General features: G+C 49.2%; 2 protein-coding genes across 4 annotated transcripts; both read left to right on the top strand.

The window, feature by feature from the left end:
- The first annotated feature begins 309 nt into the window (after positions 1 to 309).
- On the top strand, positions 310 to 3,665 carry STOML2 (stomatin like 2). Its single transcript, XM_045882615.3, has 10 exons — positions 310 to 467; positions 705 to 842; positions 1,301 to 1,400; positions 1,539 to 1,597; positions 1,689 to 1,790; positions 1,940 to 2,074; positions 2,228 to 2,372; positions 2,492 to 2,571; positions 2,827 to 2,955; positions 3,385 to 3,665. The coding sequence occupies exons 1-10, from the start codon at positions 423 to 425 to the stop codon at positions 3,520 to 3,522; spliced, it is 1,071 nt and encodes a 356-aa protein (XP_045738571.1). The 5' UTR covers positions 310 to 422; the 3' UTR covers positions 3,523 to 3,665.
- On the top strand, positions 2,315 to 18,468 carry PIGO (phosphatidylinositol glycan anchor biosynthesis class O). Of its 3 annotated transcripts, XM_064579002.1 has the most exons (12): positions 2,315 to 2,372; positions 2,492 to 2,571; positions 8,640 to 9,151; positions 9,779 to 9,922; positions 10,110 to 10,233; positions 10,764 to 10,923; positions 11,130 to 11,309; positions 11,571 to 13,095; positions 13,647 to 13,853; positions 14,068 to 14,285; positions 14,881 to 14,951; positions 15,097 to 18,468. In XM_064579002.1, coding segments are annotated over exons 2-12 (3,273 nt in total). In that variant the 5' UTR covers positions 2,315 to 2,372; positions 2,492 to 2,569; the 3' UTR covers positions 15,227 to 18,468. The 3 variants fall into 3 exon arrangements, with proteins under 3 accessions (XP_064435072.1, XP_045738569.1, XP_045738568.1); XM_045882613.3 differs by lacking the exons at positions 2,315 to 2,372; positions 2,492 to 2,571 and adding an exon at positions 7,387 to 8,078 and having other exon boundaries at positions 8,637 to 9,151; XM_045882612.3 differs by lacking the exons at positions 2,315 to 2,372; positions 2,492 to 2,571 and adding an exon at positions 7,388 to 8,078.
- The last annotated feature ends 233 nt before the right edge of the window (positions 18,469 to 18,701 follow it).

Here is an 18,701-nt window from a genome sequence, read left to right as displayed (position 1 = left end):
ACTATGGCAACCGTGGCAAAGAGCTCCGATCCCCTGGTCGCTATGGTGACAAGGGCGTTTATATGCTCAGAAGGGTAAACTAAGTCTCGGGTGGAGGTAAAGAACTCGGTGGGAGGTGTTTCTGGGCCAGCTGCACGTGGAAAGTAGCCTCTACGGTCACCATGTCCGGGATCTTGGGCTTGGTCAACGAGAACGATTTCCAGCTTCGGGCCTTCTCTAGCGGGTCTGCATAGCCAAGGAAACAATTTGATAAACGCTTCAGCCAGGTAACGCTGATTGGCTGAGGTTGGGGGCGGGAGGCAGACAGACGGAAGTACGTCTGGGGGCGTGGAAATACAGGAGGAAAGGCTCGGGTCCCGGCTTCTAGAGCGACCTCTCTGCTCCCCGTCTCGTTGGTTCCGGAGGTCCTTCGGCCGTGGGAAATGCTGGCGCGCGCGGCTCGGGGGACTGGGGCCCTTTTGCTGAGGGTGAGTGCGGGGCCTCCTCCAAGGGTCAGGCCAGAGATCACCTGGGTCCTTACTGGGAAGAAGCGGAATTCCAAGTTTGGTGAGGGAACTGGGGTCAGAGGTCATGGTACCCACGTGAGTTCCTTCTCCGAGGACCCTTCAGGGTCGCGGTTTAGGGAGATGCCCCCTGGACAGGCGCCGAGAGGGGCGGGGTGCCCCGCCGGCTGGGGTCTCAGCTAATCCTTGACTTCTCTTTAGGGCTCCGTACAGGCTTCTGGCCGTGCTCCGCGTCGCGCCTCCTCTGGATTGCCCCGAAACACCGTGGTACTGTTTGTGCCGCAGCAGGAGGCCTGGGTGGTGGAGCGAATGGGCCGATTCCATCGGATCCTGGAGCCTGTGAGAACCTCTTCTGCCCACTCAGGGCCAGCCTGATGCCGAATTCCCTCATGACATGGCGAATGGGGTGGGATCTCCTTCGAGCCTGCGCCCACCTTTGGCTTCTAACTCCCCCAGCCAGACCTAGCAGGCCCCAGGCTGCTGAACTTCATAACCATGTTACCATCTTTTCCTGTTCACTCTGGCATCCCACAGGTTCCGTTCTTGGGTATCTCCCCTGTCCACTCTCAGCTTCGCCTGTCTGCTACTCTGCTGGCTCCCATTCCCTTGACTCTCCCCGCCATTCAGATGTGCAGCCTTGTATTCCTATTCTCATGGGCTTCCCTACCATTGACACCCCCAGCTTTCTGCTTTACTTGGAATGTTCCATATGTTGATTCCATACCCACTCCAGGCCTAGCTTGGATCCCAACCCTACAACCCTCATTCTTCTGAGGACCCATGACTCCTCTTCCCAGGGCTTGAACATCCTCATCCCTGTGTTAGACCGGATCCGATATGTGCAGAGTCTCAAGGAAATTGTCATCAACGTGCCTGAGCAGTCGGCTGTGACTCTTGGTGAGGGGTGCAGGGTGACACGGGTGCTCTGAGACCATTAGGATGTGGTTGCAGGAGATCCAGAGCTCAGGAGAAAGAGTTGATTGGAAATTGGAGGCCTGATTTTCCTCCTTTTCTCTCCCATTCCTGTACCTGTAGACAATGTAACTCTGCAAATCGATGGAGTCCTTTATCTGCGAATCATGGACCCTTACAAGGTATCTGCTACTTGCTTTATTCAGCTTCTGAGTTGCTTTTCTCACTAAAATCCTGCACTCAAGCTTCTTACACTATCCATGCCCTTTTCAGGCAAGCTATGGTGTGGAGGACCCTGAGTATGCTGTCACACAGCTGGCTCAGACGACCATGAGATCAGAGCTCGGCAAACTCTCTCTGGACAAAGTCTTCCGGGTAAGGGTATCTGAGCCAGAGTTAGTGTTGGAAGACACATATCTTGCAGTCAGTCCTTTCTGGGGTTCAAGATCAGTCAGAGGCACTTCTCAGCTTAGACCCTTGATAAGTGGATTGAAGCCATGGAATTTATGCTTCTTTTTTTCCAGGAGCGGGAGTCCCTGAATGCTAGCATTGTGGACGCCATCAATCAGGCTGCTGATTGCTGGGGCATTCGCTGCCTCCGTTATGAGATCAAGGATATCCATGTGCCACCCCGGGTGAAAGAGTCCATGCAGATGCAGGTGGGGGCCAGGGAGGGATGGGGAAGAGGACTTCAGGATGCTCCAGCCTCATGGGGACCTGGACTCCCTTCCCTATCATGATGGGTACAATTGCAGGTCTGTGTAAGAGTTTACTCTGGCTTCTTGTTGATGGGGCTTGTTGGGGGCTTCTAGGTGGAGGCAGAGAGGCGGAAACGGGCCACAGTTCTAGAGTCTGAGGGGACCCGAGAGTCAGCCATCAACGTGGCAGAGGGGAAGAAGCAGGCACAGATCCTGGCCTCCGAGGCGGAAAAGGCTGAACAAATAAATCAAGCTGCAGGTCCGCAGAGGGTAGAGGCTGAGGGAGGAGCAGGGCATGGACCTTTGAGGGTTGGTGCTGTGACAGGAGCTTTGAGGTACCCTGACCTCATGAGTAAAGCTTTGTCTCTTTTCTTCCAGGAGAGGCCAGTGCAGTTCTGGCCAAGGCCAAGGCTAAGGCTGAAGCTATTCAGATCCTGGCTGCAGCTCTGACACAACATGTAAGAGGCCTCTGGGTGGGAGTTAGGAACAGGAATTGACAGTGGAAGAGGTTTTCTCATCTACCCTTGGGAGAAGTTCCTGCTTTTGTGGGTTCCATTGAGCCAGATTACATGATCTCTTGTATTGTGATCTGCATTGTGATCTGATCCTCTTCCCAGGAATCTGACTTCTTTTTACCCCCCTCCACCTACCCCCTGCCCCCACCCCCTTCTCTAAGTCTGTGATCTGTGTTTTTATCCCTTCTGTGGCCACAGAATGGAGATGCAGCAGCCTCACTGACTGTGGCTGAGCAGTATGTCAGTGCGTTCTCCAAACTGGCCAAGGACTCCAACACTATCCTGCTGCCCTCCAACCCCGGCGATGTCAGCAGTATGGTGGCTCAGGTTAGAGTGCCCTGAGGACCCAGCACAGAACACCAGTGCTAGAAACTGACCCCCCCCCCATCACCACCATTACAACTTACACACCATAGAGGCCTTCCGAGTACCCTGAGACCTAGACCTCCTGTTAGTCTCTGTAGAGAATAAATCTCTAAGAATGAGACACCCTCCCCCCCTTACCCCTGGAGATAGGGTTGCTCTTGAGATGTCTCTTTTTTTGGTGGATATCTCTACCGGTATTCTGAGGGTGACCCTGTTCTGATAGTTTATAAGATTCCTAGAATCAACTCTAAAGTTTGAGTCTTGAGAGAGAGAGAGAGAAAGGAAAACAACCTTATTGGACCCAGCCCCACTTTCTTTTTAGTCATTGGTGGGTTGGGCTGTGCCTTCTGCCATGTGTCCTCATGGCTCACTCTCTGTCCCTCTTCTTAGGCCATGGGTGTGTATGGGGCCCTCACCAAAGCCCCAGTGCCAGGGGCCCAGGACTCAGTCTCCAGTGGGAGCAGCAGAGATGTCCAGGGCACAGATGCAAGTCTTGATGAGGAATTTGATCGCGTCAAACTGAGTTAATGGAGCTGGGCTTGGCCAGGGAGGCTGGGGACAGGGAAACCGTACTCCCAGACTCTGGCTCTAGCTTCCCTGGCAAGATTTTGTTATTATTTTTTTATTTGAACTTTAATCATGTAATAAACTTGCCAATGGCAAACCAGAAACTGTCCTCTTTGTTTGGGGAATGAAGTTAGGAAAGTCACCAGTGTTTCCCTTGGATGTCCACTTCCATCCTCCAGTCCTCTCAGGTCTGGGAAGCTGATTCCTCCACCAGTAAGAATGAATGAACCTCGTATAAATAAAATCATCCTTTCTGTCTTCAGGAGAAGCTTTGGGATAGGGTGGAAGGATTAAGCCACAGGTCTACTGACTGCCAGCTGGGGAGTGTATTTCTCCCTCCTGCTAACTATGGGGATGTGAATTTGAGCAGGTGTTTGAGGGGATTGGTTTTATTTTAAGTAAGCTCCATGCCCAATGTGGGACTTGAGCTCACAACCTCAAGATAAAAAGTAAACTGTTTGGGGCACCTGGGTGGCTCAGTCTTTTAAGCATCTGCCTTTGGCTCAGTTCATGATCCTGGGGTCCTGGGATTGAGTACTGCATTGGGCTCCCTGCTCAGCGGGGAGCCTGCTTCTTCCTCTCCTTCTGTCCCTTCCCTTGCTCGCATGTGTGTGCACACTCTCTCTCAAATAAATAAAATCTTAAAAAAAAAAAAAGTCGCCTGAGCCATCCAGCAGACACTCCTGGGGGGATTTTTTAGGGGAAACAGTACTACCCTGGCAGGATAAGTACTGCTGAATGCTTAAAGGTTTTTCAGGGACTGAAGACACTTATTCCTTCAAAAATGTCATGCTGTCTACCATGTGCCAAGCTCAGTGCTAGATGTAGGTTACAAAAGCAGTTTAGACCCAGTGGTTCTTGCTTTCACAGACTCAGGTTGGGCAGGGAAGACAGACAAGAAAACAGATACAAAGTGATAAGTGCTATGATAGAAGAAAGTTCTGATTGAGGGATCCTGGAGGGAGGTACATGTCAGCTTGTGGGCAACAAGACTGCCAACTCTGCCATTGAGCTCAGGCTGGAAAAATTAATGTCTTCACCAGGCTAGGGTTTGGGACTAGAATATGCAAAGGCCCACAGTTCCAGAGAAGTTGGAACATTCAGAGTTTGCTAAGGCTGAAGGGTGGGATATTAGGGTGTGTAATTGTATGGCAAGGTCCACGGCACAGGGAGATAGAGTACTGAAGAATTTGGACTCTAGCCTTAGGGTAAGGAGGGATCCATGAAGGGTTTTTTTTTTTCCCCCCTTCCCAGGATTTCTTTTAGGAAGATTAAGGTAGTCACTTTAGTGTTTTAGATACGTCTGTCCTGTTGCAATGTGGACAGGGTATTTGAAGGAGAGATGGGAAACTGAAGGGCAGTAAGAAGGCGGCCTCAACAATCCTGGAGGGGGTGATGAGGCCTGAACTTCATGAAGTAAGGAGCCATCGGGATGGAGGTGGAGGGATGACATTTTTTTTTTTTTTTTAAGATTTTATTTATTTATTTGAGAGAGAGAGAACACATGAGAGGGGATAGGGTCAGAGGACAAAGCAGACTCCCTGCCGAGCAGGGAGCCCGATGTGGGACTCGATCCAGGGACTCCAGGATCATGACCTGAGCCGAAGGCAGTCGCTTAACCAACTGAGCCACCCAGGCGCCCAGGGGATGACATTTTTCAACATATGTCTGAATTAGAATTTATTCATGTATCCATTTGATAACTATTGAACCCCAAATACATGCCAGGCACTAAGGATATAATAATGAAGAACTAAATTCCCTGCTCTCAATGAGAGCATTGTTTTTCCTTTTAAGATTTTATTTTTCTTTTTTAAGATTTTATTTTTAAGTAATGTCTACACCTAACTTGGGGCTCAAACTTAAAACTGCAAGAACAAGTCATACGTTCTACCCACTGAGCCAGTCAGGTACCTCTCAATGAGTTTTAAGTTCTATTTGGAAGGGACAAATCATTAATAAGATGTTTAGTATTTCGCATGATGGTGAGTTGTGCTATAGAAGAAAAGAAAGGAGGGAGGTGGGGAATTGGGGAGGAGGCTGTAATCTGTAACAGTAAGTAGAGCATTCCAGGAAGCCTCTGGATGTTAAATTTGATCTTAGATATGGAGATGAGGGGAAGACCCATTTGGGCACTTGGGAGTAACGCTGACTGGAGATTCTAAATGCGATGGCCTTTGAGGCCATTATAACTGGAAGAGCGAAAGAGCTACAGTAGATGGAACAGAGTTAAGGAAGCAAAGAAGTGGCAGCTAGATAAATCAGAGAGGGAAGCCAGAGCTGGTGTATAGACTTGTAGGGCCATGTAGGACTACTATAAGAACTTGGGCTTTACTGTGAAATGAAACCAGCAGAGAGGATTTTTGTTTCTAATAGTAACTTTACTGAGGGGCGCCTGGGTGGCTCAGTTGGTTAAGTGTCTGCCTTTGGCTCAGGTCATGGTCTCTCAGGTCATTGAGCCCCGCAGGGAGCCTGCTTCTCCCTCTCCTCCCCACTCATGCTCTCTCTGTCTCTCTCAAATAAATAAATAAATAAATAAATTTTTTTAATAGTAGCTTTCCTAAGATGTAATTCACATACAATTCACCCATTTAAAGTGTAAATTCAGTAATTTGTAGTATATTCGGAGTTGTGCAACCATCACAGTTTTAGAACATTTTCATTATCTCCTCTTCATCCCTACCCCACCACTAAAACTCTGTATCCATTAGCAGTTACGCCTCTTTTCCCCCAGTCCTAGGAAACCACTAACTCACTATCCCTGTAGCTTTATGTATTTATGTAAATGGAATAATATAAAATGCTATTTTGTGATTGGCTTCTTTCACTCAATATTTTTAAGTTTCATCCATGTAATAGCACGTAGCAGTACTTCATTCCTTTTTATGGCCGAACAATATTCAATTGTATGATATACCATATTTTGTTTATCTATCTATCTATCTATCTATCTATCTATCTATCTATCAGTGAAGGCCATTTGGGTTGTTTTGCTGCTGTGAACTGTCATGTGCAAGTTTTTGTGTGGATATAAGCTTTTCATTTCTCTTGGATTTATATTTAGGAGTGAAATTGCTGGGGCATATGGTAACTGTATATTTAACCTTCTGAAGAACTGCCACACTGTTTTCCAAAGCACCATTTTATAATCCCAAAAGCAGTGTATGAGGGTTCAAATTTCTCCACATCCATGCCAATACTTGTTATTTGTCTTTTCTATTATAGCCATCTTAGTGAGTATGAAGTGGTATTTCTAGTATTCCCCTCATGGTTAATGATGTTGAGCATCTTTTCCTGTTAATTGGTCATATGTATATTTTCTTTGGAGAAAGGTCTATTCAGATCCTTTGCCCATTTGTATTTTATTTATTTATTTTTAAAAAACATGTTTTTGTTTTAAGGTTTTATTTATTTAAGTACTCTCTACACCCAACGTGGCTCAAACTCACAACCCCGAGATCAAAAGTCACATGTTCTGACTGAGCCAGCCAGGCGCCCCTCCTTTGCCCATTTAAAAATTTTATTTTTTTTTAAAGTAGGCTCTATGCCCGATGTGGGGCTTGAACTCATGACCTCAAGATCAAGAGTTGCATGCTGTACCAACTGAGCCTGCCTGTTGCCCCACCTTTGACCTTTTTTTTTTTTTTTTTAATTTGACACAGAGAGAGACAGCGAGAGAGGGAACACAAACAGGGGAAGTGGGAGAAGGAGAAGCAGGCTTCCCAACGAGCGGGGAGCCCGATGTGGGGCTGGATCCCAGGACCCTGGGATCATGACCTGAGCCAAAGGCAGACGCTCAACGACTGAGCCACCCAGGCGCCCCTGCCCATTTTTAAACTGGATTATTTTTTCAATTACTGAGTTGGAAGATACAGTGAAAGACATGAAGAGGAGGAATAATAAAATCTATCAGTTGGTGTCAGCTAAGCAAAAAGGAGAAAATAAATATTACTTATCCCTACTTTACAGATGAGGTAATGCCCAATAATGCTAGTGAGTGGCAGAGCTAGGATTCAAGCTAAGTTTGATTCCAAAAGGCCGCTCTTAGTCTTAACCAAGAATGACCAGTGCTTCCCTGAGCTCTTTTAGTTTAGTTCCTTGCCCCTAATTCTCCTAAGTTGCTATGATCTCTCATCAAACTCCGTCTGTGGCCCGCCCTGCGCTTCTTGCCGAACTTCTTCGGAGGCGCCAGCAGATGGCGCTGAGGCCCCCACAGGCCGCTCTGTCCGGCGTGCGCTTGTCTGTGGTGCCCGTGTGCAGGCGTCGCCGCTGCGCTTCCGGGCGCCGTTCAAGGTGAGCCAGGGTCTCCGAGAATCTGCTCGCACTCCGTTCTCTTCACTCACCTTTCCCGAAGGGAACCATCCCCCGCAGCTCGCAGCCTGGCGTGCCAAGTACCGAAGCCAGGGTACCCAAGAGAAGGCCGGGTATCCACCAGAGGAAGCAGAGCCGTCCGGACGTGTGGGTCCCCGCGAGGCCCCACCGGCTCTAGACCCTGCGACTCTGCTTGGCTGCGCGGGGTAGGTCGCGACTCCGGTCTCCTGGCGATCCTGGCTATCTGGAAGCGGAGCGTGACTCCTCCCCTTGGCCCTCTTGGTCCCCACCAGGCGGCGCCGTCAGTCCGGCCCGGGTTTCCCTGCGGCTGCGAGCCCTGGCCACCCCAGGGGTGTTGAGATTGGCAAGGAGAGAGGTGGAAAAATGAACTGTCGGAGAGCATTCTACCACTAGGAATAAGTTTCCCTCGTGGACTGTTCTTTTCATCATTAGAATCTCCGGGAGTACAAGTGCAAATCCCTATGCTCCACCCCCAAAGATCCTGATTAAGTAGATCTGGGGTGGGGCCTGGAAATAAGCATTTTAGACAGCTGCTCCAGGTTGATGCCCATAGTCTGCGGACCTCACTTTCAGAAACACTGGTATAACTGGTGGAGAGGAACATTGTATTGGGTTGGCTATGGGGCTGTTTATCTTCCGGAAGGCTTCCAAGAGGAAGTGATTCTAGCTGGGCTTTGTATTGAGGGACCAGAATATCCATTGGTTCTTTACCCCACAGTGATGAATTCCCTCCCCGCTACCAGCAGGATGCAGAAGATCTCGGTGCTGCTCTTCCTGGCCTGGGTCTGCTTCCTCTTCTACGCTGGCATTGCTCTCTTCACCAGTGGCTTCCTGCTCACCCGTTTGGAACTCACCAACCATAGCAGCTGCCAAGAGCCTCCAGGCCCTGGGTCCCTGCCATGGGGGAGCCAAGGGAAGCCTGGGGCCTGCTGGATGGCTTCTCGATTCTCTCGGCTTGTGTTGGTGCTGATAGATGCTCTGCGATTTGACTTTGCCCAGCCCCAGCCCTCACACAGTCCTGGAGAGCCTCCTGTCTCTCTGCCCTTCCTGGGCAAACTGGACTCCTTGCAGAGGATCCTGGAGATTCAACCCCACCATGCCCGGCTCTACCAATCTAAGGCTGATCCCCCCACCACCACCATGCAGCGCCTCAAGGCCCTCACCACAGGCTCACTGCCTACCTTCATCGATGCCGGCAGTAACTTTGCCAGCTATGCCATAGTGGAAGACAATCTCATGAAGCAACTCGCCAGTGCAGGTTAGTTTGGGCCCCTTTGGAGGCCAGGAATCCCATAGCATATTTTCTCTTTAGAAGTCAGCGAGCCAGAACTTTGGGTGCTCAGCTGGATGCTATACTATGCTGGGGGAGGACGGGGGAAGAGAAAGAGACCAGGGCCCTGCATGCAGCAAGTGCAGGTGTGGGCTTTGTCCTTCTGGAATTTCTAATTTGCATGGAGTGTTGGTTTTACTTTTGGGGAGCTCTCAGGGGCAGTAGAGCAATGAAGAGGAGAAGGTGTGAGTCTGGTATTCTCACAAGTTTGGAGGAGAGTGCAGAGGGTCCATGCCCTGTCCACTCACTGACTTGAAAAAAGCAGCATATACCCGGGAAAAACAGTGTAGCAAAGATAGCCAGAGACTGAGAACTAGCAGAGCTTTTTGTAGAAACAAGGAGTGAGAAGTCTGGTTATTGGCGAAAGTATGGTTATCAGGGAAAGCTTCCTGGCAGAACATTTTAGGCCTTGAAGGATAAAGAGTTGCTGGATGGAATTGCTGTGCCTTTGAGTGCATGGTTGAGATTTCTGATAAGTCTTTAAAGGGCTTCCTCTTCTCTTTCCCTCTGCCTTGACTCTTGCTCAGGCTGTAACGCACTCTCATGTCCCTGCAGGAAGGCGTGTGGTCTTCATGGGAGATGATACCTGGAAAGATCTATTTCCTGGAGCTTTCTCCCAAGCTTTCTTCTTCCCATCCTTCAATGTCAGAGACCTGCACACAGTGGACAATGGCATCCTGGAACACCTCTATCCAACCAGTGAGCATGGGGCCAGATGCAGGCCTGACTAAGACTGGGAGCTGGGGAGGGCTGCTTCAGGTCACAAATTCTAAGCTTCCCATGGGTACAGTGGCCTGGGATTGTGTCCCTTCACATAGTGTCAGAGCCTGGCTGGGGCTGAGGAGTGGGCCTTAGTCCCTTGTGCTCAGTGTTCTTCCTTTCACAGTGGACAGTGGTGAATGGGATATGCTGATTGCTCACTTCCTGGGTGTGGATCACTGTGGCCACAAGTATGGCCCTCATCACCCTGAAATGGCCAAGAAACTTAGCCAAATGGACCAGGTGATCCAGTGAGTGTGGGATATTGGCTGGGGGAGTGGGTTTGTGTCTGAGAATCTTAGGATATATTGGCCCAAGAGAAAAAGTCTTTATCTTGGAGCCTTCTTCCTCCTGAATTCTGTCTTTCCTAGGCATTTTTCTGAAGCTAGGGGTCTCATCCATCTTGAGTAACTAAACATGTGGCTTTGGGCAGTAGGGTCATGACTGAAGAGGTATCTCTTTGCCAAATGTCTAGGGCCTCCTTTTTTTTTAAGATTTTATTTATTTGTTTGACAGAGAGAGAGAGACAGTTAGAGAGGGAACACAAGCAGGGGGAATGGGAGAGGGAGAAGCAGGCTCCTGGCCGAGCAGGGAGCCCGATGCGGGGCTCGATCCCAGGACGCTGGGATCATGACCTGAGCCGAAGGCAGACGCTTAACGACTGAGCCACCCAGGCACCCCTGTCTAGGCCCTCCTAATGGAAGTTATGGCTGGGGCTGAATGGGTCTCCCAGGAAAATATTTATCCATTCCTACCTCCTGACATATTTCCTGGCCCTCAGGGGACTTGTGGAGCGTCTGGAAAATGACACACTGCTGGTCGTGATTGGGGACCATGGGATGACCATGACTGGGGACCATGGAGGAGACAGTGAGCTGGAGATCTCGGCTGCACTTTTTCTCTACAGTCCCAAAGCCCTCTTTCCTGGTGCCCCACCAGAGGTGAGGCCTGGGGTGTGCTTTGTCTGGTCTCGGTATTCAGCCGAGTCATGATCACAGCATTCTTGTGGCTCCCTCCGTTTTAGGCCCCCAAATTCATGACTCTGGGCATCCCCCACTCATTTCCTACCCGGGTCCCTATGTCTTCCCTCCCAAATCCTGACCTCAGCTCTGTGGTGAACCCATTGGCCCCTCTCCTTTTCCTCTAGGAGCCGGAGATAGTTCCTCAAATCAGCCTTGTGCCTACGCTGGCCCTGCTGCTGGGCCTGCCCATTCCATTTGGGAACATCGGGGAGGTAATGGCTGAGCTGTTCTCAGAGGTTGAAGACTCCCAGCCTCACTCCTCTGCTCTGGCCCAAGCCTCGGCTCTCCATCTCAATGCCCAGCAGGTAGGTGATGGGCTGGGCTTCCAGGTGACAGAGCTAGGGTGGGCATAGGAGAAGCATAGTGATCAATCCATTGTCATTTGTTCAGTCTTAATCCCACCTTCCATAGCCATGTCTTCCTTCCATTATCCCTCCCTTCTTCCCTGTCCTGGACAGAGTTCAAGTCCCTGATTTCCAGATACCCCTTTTGGTAACACCTATCCTTGCCTCTGTCCTGGTTTATATCTCTGATGTCTTCCCTTGGTCTCTGACCATTTTTGCCAGGTATCCCGATTTCTTCACACCTACTCAGCTGCTGCTCAGGACCTTCAAGTTAAGGAGCTTCATCGGCTGCAGACCCTTTTCTCCAAGGCCTCTGCTGACTACCAGCGGCTCCTGCAGAGGCCCCAGGGGGCTGAGGCAGCACTGCAGACTGTGATTACTGAGCTGCAGCAGTTCCTGCGGGGAGTTCGGGCCATATGCATTCAGTCTTGGGCTCGTTTCTCTCTGGGCCGCATGGCAGGGGGTGCTGCTCTCATGGCTGCTGCCTGCTTTCTTTGCCTGCTGGTATCCCAGTGGGCAACATCCCCAGGCTTCTGCTACCGCCCCCTCCTAACACCCATGGCCTGTGGTCTGGCTGGTACCATAGTGTGTGCTGGACTCTTGACAACTACTGGGCTGAAGCTGGATCCAGTGGTTCTAGGGGCCATGGCTGCAGCAGGCTCACTCCTGCCTTTTCTGTGGAAAGCCTGGGCTGGCTGGGGGTCCAGGAGGCCCCTGGTAGCCCTGCTTCCCATCCCTGGGCCTGTCCTGTTATTCCTGCTCATTCGCTTTGCTGCTTTCTTCTCTGATAGCTTTGTTGTAGCTGAGGCCAGGGCCACCCCCTTCCTTTTGGGCTCACTCATCCTGCTCCTGATTGCCCAGCTTCATTGGGAGGGCAAGCTGCTGCCACCTAAGCTGCTCACAATACCCCGCCTTTGCTTTTCGGCCTCGACAGGCCCACCACGGCACAATGGCACACATGCTCTGGGACTTGGAGTCGGGTTGCTTTTATGTATAAGGCTAGCTGGGCTTTTTCATCGCTGCCCTGAAGAGACACCTGCTTGCCATTCCTCTCCCTGGCTGAATCCCTTGGCATCCATGGTGGGTGGTCGAGCCAAGAATTTGTGGTATGGAGCTTGTGTGGGGGCTTTGGTAGCCCTGTTAGCTGCCGTGCGCCTGTGGCTTCGCCGCTACAGCAATCTCAAGAGCCCTGAGCCCTCTGTGCTCTTTGTGCGCTGGGGGCTGCCCTTGATGGCACTGGGCACTGCTGCCTACTGGGCACTGGTGTCGGGGGCAGATGAAGCACCCCCGCGTCTCCGGGCCTTGGTTGCTGGGGCGTCGGTTGTGCTGCCTAGGGTTGTGGCAGGGCTGGCTGCTTCAGGGCTCATACTGCTGCTCTGGAGGCCTGTGACAGTGCTGGTGAAGGCTACGACGGGTGCCCCAAGGACCAGGACTGTCCTCACTCCCTTCTCAGGGCCCCCCACTTCTCGGGCTGACCTGGATTATGTGGTACCTCAGATCTACCGACATATGCAGGAGGCGTTCCGGGGCCGTCTAGAGAGGACCAAATCCCAAGGTCCCCTGACTGTGGCGGCCTGTCACCTGGGGAGTGTCTACTCAGCTGCTATGGTCATGGCTCTCACTCTCTTGGCCTTCCCACTTCTGCTATTGCACGCAGAGCGCATTAGCCTTGTGTTCCTGCTTCTGTTTCTGCAGAGCTTCCTTCTCCTGCATCTGCTTGCTGCTGGGATACCCATCACCACCCCTGGTAAATACATTTCTCAGCCCTGATTCATCCAAGGACGGTAGTGATGTGACGTCGGCCCCTCTTGTTTTCAGGGAGGTGTTATTCCTCTGATTCTTCACACAGTTGGGAGGGTCTTCCTGATGTAGCCAAGCTAATTGAACCCTGTCACTGGCTCTCAGGGCCAGCAAAGTTCATGAAGGAGGGAGACAGGAGTACTCCAAGACTCATTTTTTTTTTTTTTAATTAATTTTTTTTCCAAGACTCATTTTCCAAGACTCATTTTTTTTTTCCAAGACTCAGTGGGAATGCTGCATCTTCATGGAGTGCATTTCCTGATGTAGTGAGCTGTGTGTATATGAGAGGAAGAGATGGACCACAGTTCAGATTAGAGAAATGGAGGCTTAGTGCCAAAGAGGGAATTAGAATAGCAGAGTGCTGAATGTAAGGAGGCTGGAGTGAGGGGCATGTGTGTGTATCTAGCACTGAAGTAGTAGGAGTGTATGACCATGAGGCTGTAGGCTATGGCTTAGTGAATGGGATGTGACTGTGAAGAGGTATCTGTCTTCCCCCAGGTCCTTTTACTGTGCCATGGCAGGCAGTCTCTGCTTGGGCCCTCATGGCCACGCAGACCTTCTACTCCATGGGCCACCAGCCTGTCTTTCCAGCCATTCATTGGCACGCAGCCTTCGTGGGATTCCCAGAGGGTCATGGCTCCTCCACCTGGCTGCCTGCTCTGCTGGTGGGAGCCAACACCTTTGCCTCCCATCTCCTCTTTGCAGGTACCTCATTCCTCTCTTGCTTCCATTGTTTACTCTGACTTTCTGGAAGGAAAGGAAACTCCTGGATTTGAGTGGGGAGATGTGATTTTGTTGGATCTTTGGCACCTCTTGGCCAATGCTAATTGGAGCCTCGGTCAACTAGGGTGGTTGGCGGCCAGGGTGGCCTGGTCCCTAGGTCCTCCACTGATTCTAGCCCTGCCTTCCTCTGAGGCAGTAGGTTGCCCATTGCTTCTGCTCTGGCCTTTCCTCTGTGAGAGTCAAGGGCCCCGGAAGAGGTGGCAGCCCCTAGGGAGGAATGAAGCTGAAGCCAGAGTCAGGCCTGAGGAGGAGGAGGAGCCACTGATGGAGATGCGGCTCCGGGATGCACCTCATCACTTCAATGCAGCACTGCTGCAGCTGGGCCTCAAGTACCTCTTTGTCCTTGGCATTCAGGTGGGTGCAGGGAGAGATCCCGGAGTTAGTGCCCTTTCCTCATCTGTGTACATCACATTCTTTCTTTCATACTTTGCCAAAACCCTGGGAGAGAGCCTTGACTGAAGTACAGATAAGCAAAATGGTTGCCTAAGGCCATGGCCTCAAGGGGCTATATTGAGACTTGAACCTGGGTCTCCTTAATCCTAGTCTTGGATTGATTCCTCCCCTATAAGATAGATCTGGACCCTGCTGGTTGCATATGGGCTTTCCTCCATTAGTGGACAGACTGGAAAAACTGAGGTGATGGCCAGGATTCTTTCCCAGGCTGTGGTCACGGATCCCCCTTCCATTCAGAGGCAGAAGGTGTGACTGGCATTTTCCTCCCAACCTGGGAGGCAGAGCCTGAGTGTAATCAGCACAGATGGATAGTGCTTGCCCAAGGTCATGGTGGGGCCAGGAAAAGAGTTAAGTCTCCTAACTCCTCACCCAGCTTTTTTTCCACTGACATGCACTACTTTCCTACTGCTCCCATTCTTCACAGGGGCCTATGGCAACCCTCCCTTTGACCTGTTTCCTCCTTCCCAAGTAACTTGACCTTTCCTGTCCTCCCTAGATTCTGGCCTGTGCCTTGGCAGCCTCCATCCTCCGCAGGCATCTCATGGTCTGGAAGGTGTTTGCCCCCAAGTGAGTGGATTTGCTTGAGAAGTATTGGTGTTGGGGAGGGTGAAGCTTGGAGGAAAGAATGAACATCAGGGTGGGCAGGTTTGTCTCAGGAAAAGGCTTTAGACCTACTCTCAGTGTCCCCTGAGAATTCTCCCTTTCTTTACAGGTTCGTTTTTGAAGCCATGGGCTTTATTGTGAGCAGCGTGGGACTGTTCCTGGGCATAGCTTTGGTGATGCGAGTGGATGGTGCTGTGAGCTCCTGGTTCAGGCAGCTAGTTCTCACCCAGCAGAGGTAGCCTAGGCTGCTAATGCTGGCTTCTGGCCGCAGGGAGAGCTGGAGAACAATCTAGTCTGGCCTATATAGGTGCTGGATCATCTGCAAGAGAGGCTTAGCTATACACTTCCTACCACCATGCAGCCAGGAGCTACTGACATCGGGACTTTATTATTTTATAATTCAAAATCATAGTGGGGCCTGCTTCCTAACTCCTGCTTTGGAGGGTGGCCTCCAAAGGAGAATAAAATACTAATGTAAATATGTGTGTCTGAGAGGTGGGGGAGTCCCCACTGTCCTATAGGGACTAGGGGGAGGGTCATTCTCCCCTCCCATGAGGCACAGATAACATCAGCCATCTTATGCAGACCTGGGTACACCTGAAAACCTTTGGGAAGTGGTTGAAGTTGTCTGAATTCACTTACGCTACTTCTTCCCAAATCACTCCTGTCATCCCACCTGCCATTTTTCTTTGTCATGTAACATATTTTATTAAAATCTTATGCTTTGGCTGATAGCAGAGATGGCTGGAAAGACAAGCCCAGGCATCATGGAGTACCCAGACTCACTGTCTAAAACCCCAAACAGTGCTGTATTCCCTCCTCTCTTGGGTTCTTTCACTCTGGAACACCCTCTGCCCTTTACTTCTGTGGAGGCCACCCTAGCGTTCTCTCATTTATCAGACCTAATGGCCCATCTGACATAGCATTCCATCTTGTCCCATTGATTATTCTCGACTTGAAGCCAAAACTATACATTTTTTTTTTTTAAGATTTTGTTTATTTGACAGAGAGAGACACAGCAAGAGAGGGAACACAAGCAGGGGGAGTGGGAGAGGGAGAAGCAGGCTTCCCGCCAAGCAGGGAGCCCGATGCAGGGCTCGATCCCAGGACCCTGGGACCATGTCCTGAGCCTAAGGCAGACGCTTAACGACTGAGCCACCCAGGCACCCCCAAAACTATACATTTAATGCTTGTCTTGTGCTCTCCATCCACGTCACTACTGTGTCACATTGAAGTGCTGGCATGAAATTCTCATGAAAATGTCCATCAAAGGAGGGTGCAGGGAGACTCTCAGGAGAGGGATCAGGCCTGGGATTTGATGTTTGAGAATGTCCAAGACAGGAGGAGATGAAACAGATGAAAGAAGAACAGATGTAAAATTGTGGAATAGCACTTTTACTTGGCAGAAAGAAGACACGCTGCATAGCAGTGATTGTGAAGGAAAGGCGTTCACTGCTGTGGGAGCTAAAGGAAAAGTTGTAATTATTATTGGCTAATAGTCTCTAGTGCTACATGGGTCAAACAGAAAGATGATGAGAAGTGTTTACTGTTTCAGGCAATTAGAGGATAGGACATTGGTAACCCTGGCAGGAATAGGCTAATAATGAGAGAGAAGTTAGGCCCCAGCTAAGACTAAAAGATGAATTAGAAAAAAGTCCCTTTGCCTCTTTCAATCTGGCGGATACCATTCCAAAGCATCAAACACACAGTGCCTCTGTGAGAAGAAAAGACCTTATTTCATCCGTAGCACCCATGGGAAGGATTTCAAGACTCCAGTCCCTTACCCTGTCCTAGGGTGTCAGGTTCCACCCTCTCTCTCTTTTTTTTTTTTTTTTTTGCAGAGAGCCTGCTTTCCTGAAGCCTAAGGGAAATATGCTGGTCTGCCAACCATTGGCTACTCCCTTTTCTCCTGATCTAACTACAAGATCCTTTTGGAGAAAGATATATTATTAAAAATTCTTATCCCTGACTCTTTTTTTTTAAGATTTTATTTATTTGCGAGAGAGAGAATGAGAGACAGAGCATGAGAGGGAGGAGGGTCAGAGGGAGAAGCAGACTCCCTGCTGAGCAGGGAGCCCGACGTGGGACTCGATCCCAGGACTCCGGGATCATGACCTGAGCTGAAGGCAGTCGCTTAACCAACTGAGCCACCCAGGCGCCCCTTATCCCTGACTCTTAATTGACATCAAAGCACCTGTTCCACACTAACTCATTATTTTTTTAAAGAGCTTTACTGAGGTATAATTCACATAAAATTCGGCCATTTAAAGTACACAATTCAGTAATTTTTGGTATATTCGCAGAGTTGTACAACTGTCAGCACAGTCAATTTCAGAACATTTTCATCACACCCAAAAGAAAGTCAGTACATTTTCCTATCACCCTCTCACCCTCCCCTCCTCCATCCCTAACCTTAGGCAACCACTAATCTGCTTTCTGACTGTATTTTCTATTCTGGACATTTTATATAAATGGAATCCTACAGTATGTATCCTTTTCGGTCTGGCTTCTTTCACTCAGCCTAATGTTTTCAAGGTTCATCCATGTTGCCTCATGTATCAGTATTTCATTTCTTTTTTATGGCCAAATAATGTTCTATTGCATGGATATATCACATTTTGTTTATCCATTCATCCATTGATGGCCATTTGGGTTCTTTATACCTTTTGGTGTTTACAAATAATGCTGCTATGAACATCCATGTACAAGTTTTGTTTGAACATAATGTTTTCATTTCTTTTTGGTTTATACCTAGTGGTATACTGTGGAATTGCTAGGTCATATGGTACATCTATGTTCAACTTTTTGAGGAACTGCCAATTTGTTTTCCAAGGCTGCTGCACCACTTAATATTCTCTCTTAGTGTACAAGGGTACCAATTTCTGCACATCTATGCCTTTATGTACAATTATTTATTTTTTATTCTAACCATCCTAGTGGGTGTTAGAAGTGGTATCTCATGGTTTTGGTTTGCATGTTCTTGATGACTAAAGATAATGAGCATTTTTCTTGTGTTTATTGGAGAACTGTCCATTCAGAGCCTTTCTCCGTTTATTAATTGGGTTTTCTTCTAATTTTTGATTTACAAGCATTGTTTATATATTCTAGATGTAAGTACCTTGTCTGATACATGATTTGCAAATATTTTATTCATTCCGTGCGTTGTGTTTTCATTTTTTTTTTTTTTTAAGATTTATTTATTTGAGAGAGAGTGTGTGTGAGTGGGGGGAGTGGCAGAGGGAGAGAATCTCCATCAGACGCACTGAACATGGAGCCCAAGGCAGGGCTCGATCCCAGGACCCTGAGATCATGACCTGAGCTGAAACCAAGAGGTGGATGCTTAACTGACTGAGCCACCTCTTTTTTTTTTTTTTTTTTTAAAGTAGTGTCTACACCCAAGGTAGGGCTTGAACTCTTGACTCTGAGATTTAAGAGACACATGCTCTACGGACTGAGCCAGCTGCCCTAGTCTTTTCATTTTCTTGATCGTGTTCTTTGTAGTACAAAATTTTAAAATTTTGATGAAGTCCAGTTCATCCTATATTTCTTTTGTTGCTTGTGCTTTTGGTGTTCATATGTAAGAAACCTTGTCTAATGCCACAATTTAGTTTTAGAAAATTTTCATCACTCCCAAAAAGTTCCTATACTTTGTTTACAGTTGATCCCCAATTTCACCGTAGGCCACTGATCTGTTTTCTGTTTTTCTAAATTTGT

The sequence above is a fragment of the Mirounga angustirostris genome, unplaced genomic scaffold (genome assembly GCF_029215605.1).
Source record: "Mirounga angustirostris isolate CCGP_5_RB_7025 unplaced genomic scaffold, mMirAng1.0.hap1 SCAF_15, whole genome shotgun sequence".
NCBI lineage: Eukaryota > Metazoa > Chordata > Mammalia > Carnivora > Phocidae > Mirounga > Mirounga angustirostris.
Note: the sequence above shows the minus strand (reverse complement) of the source record. Positions and strands in the feature narration are given on the sequence as shown.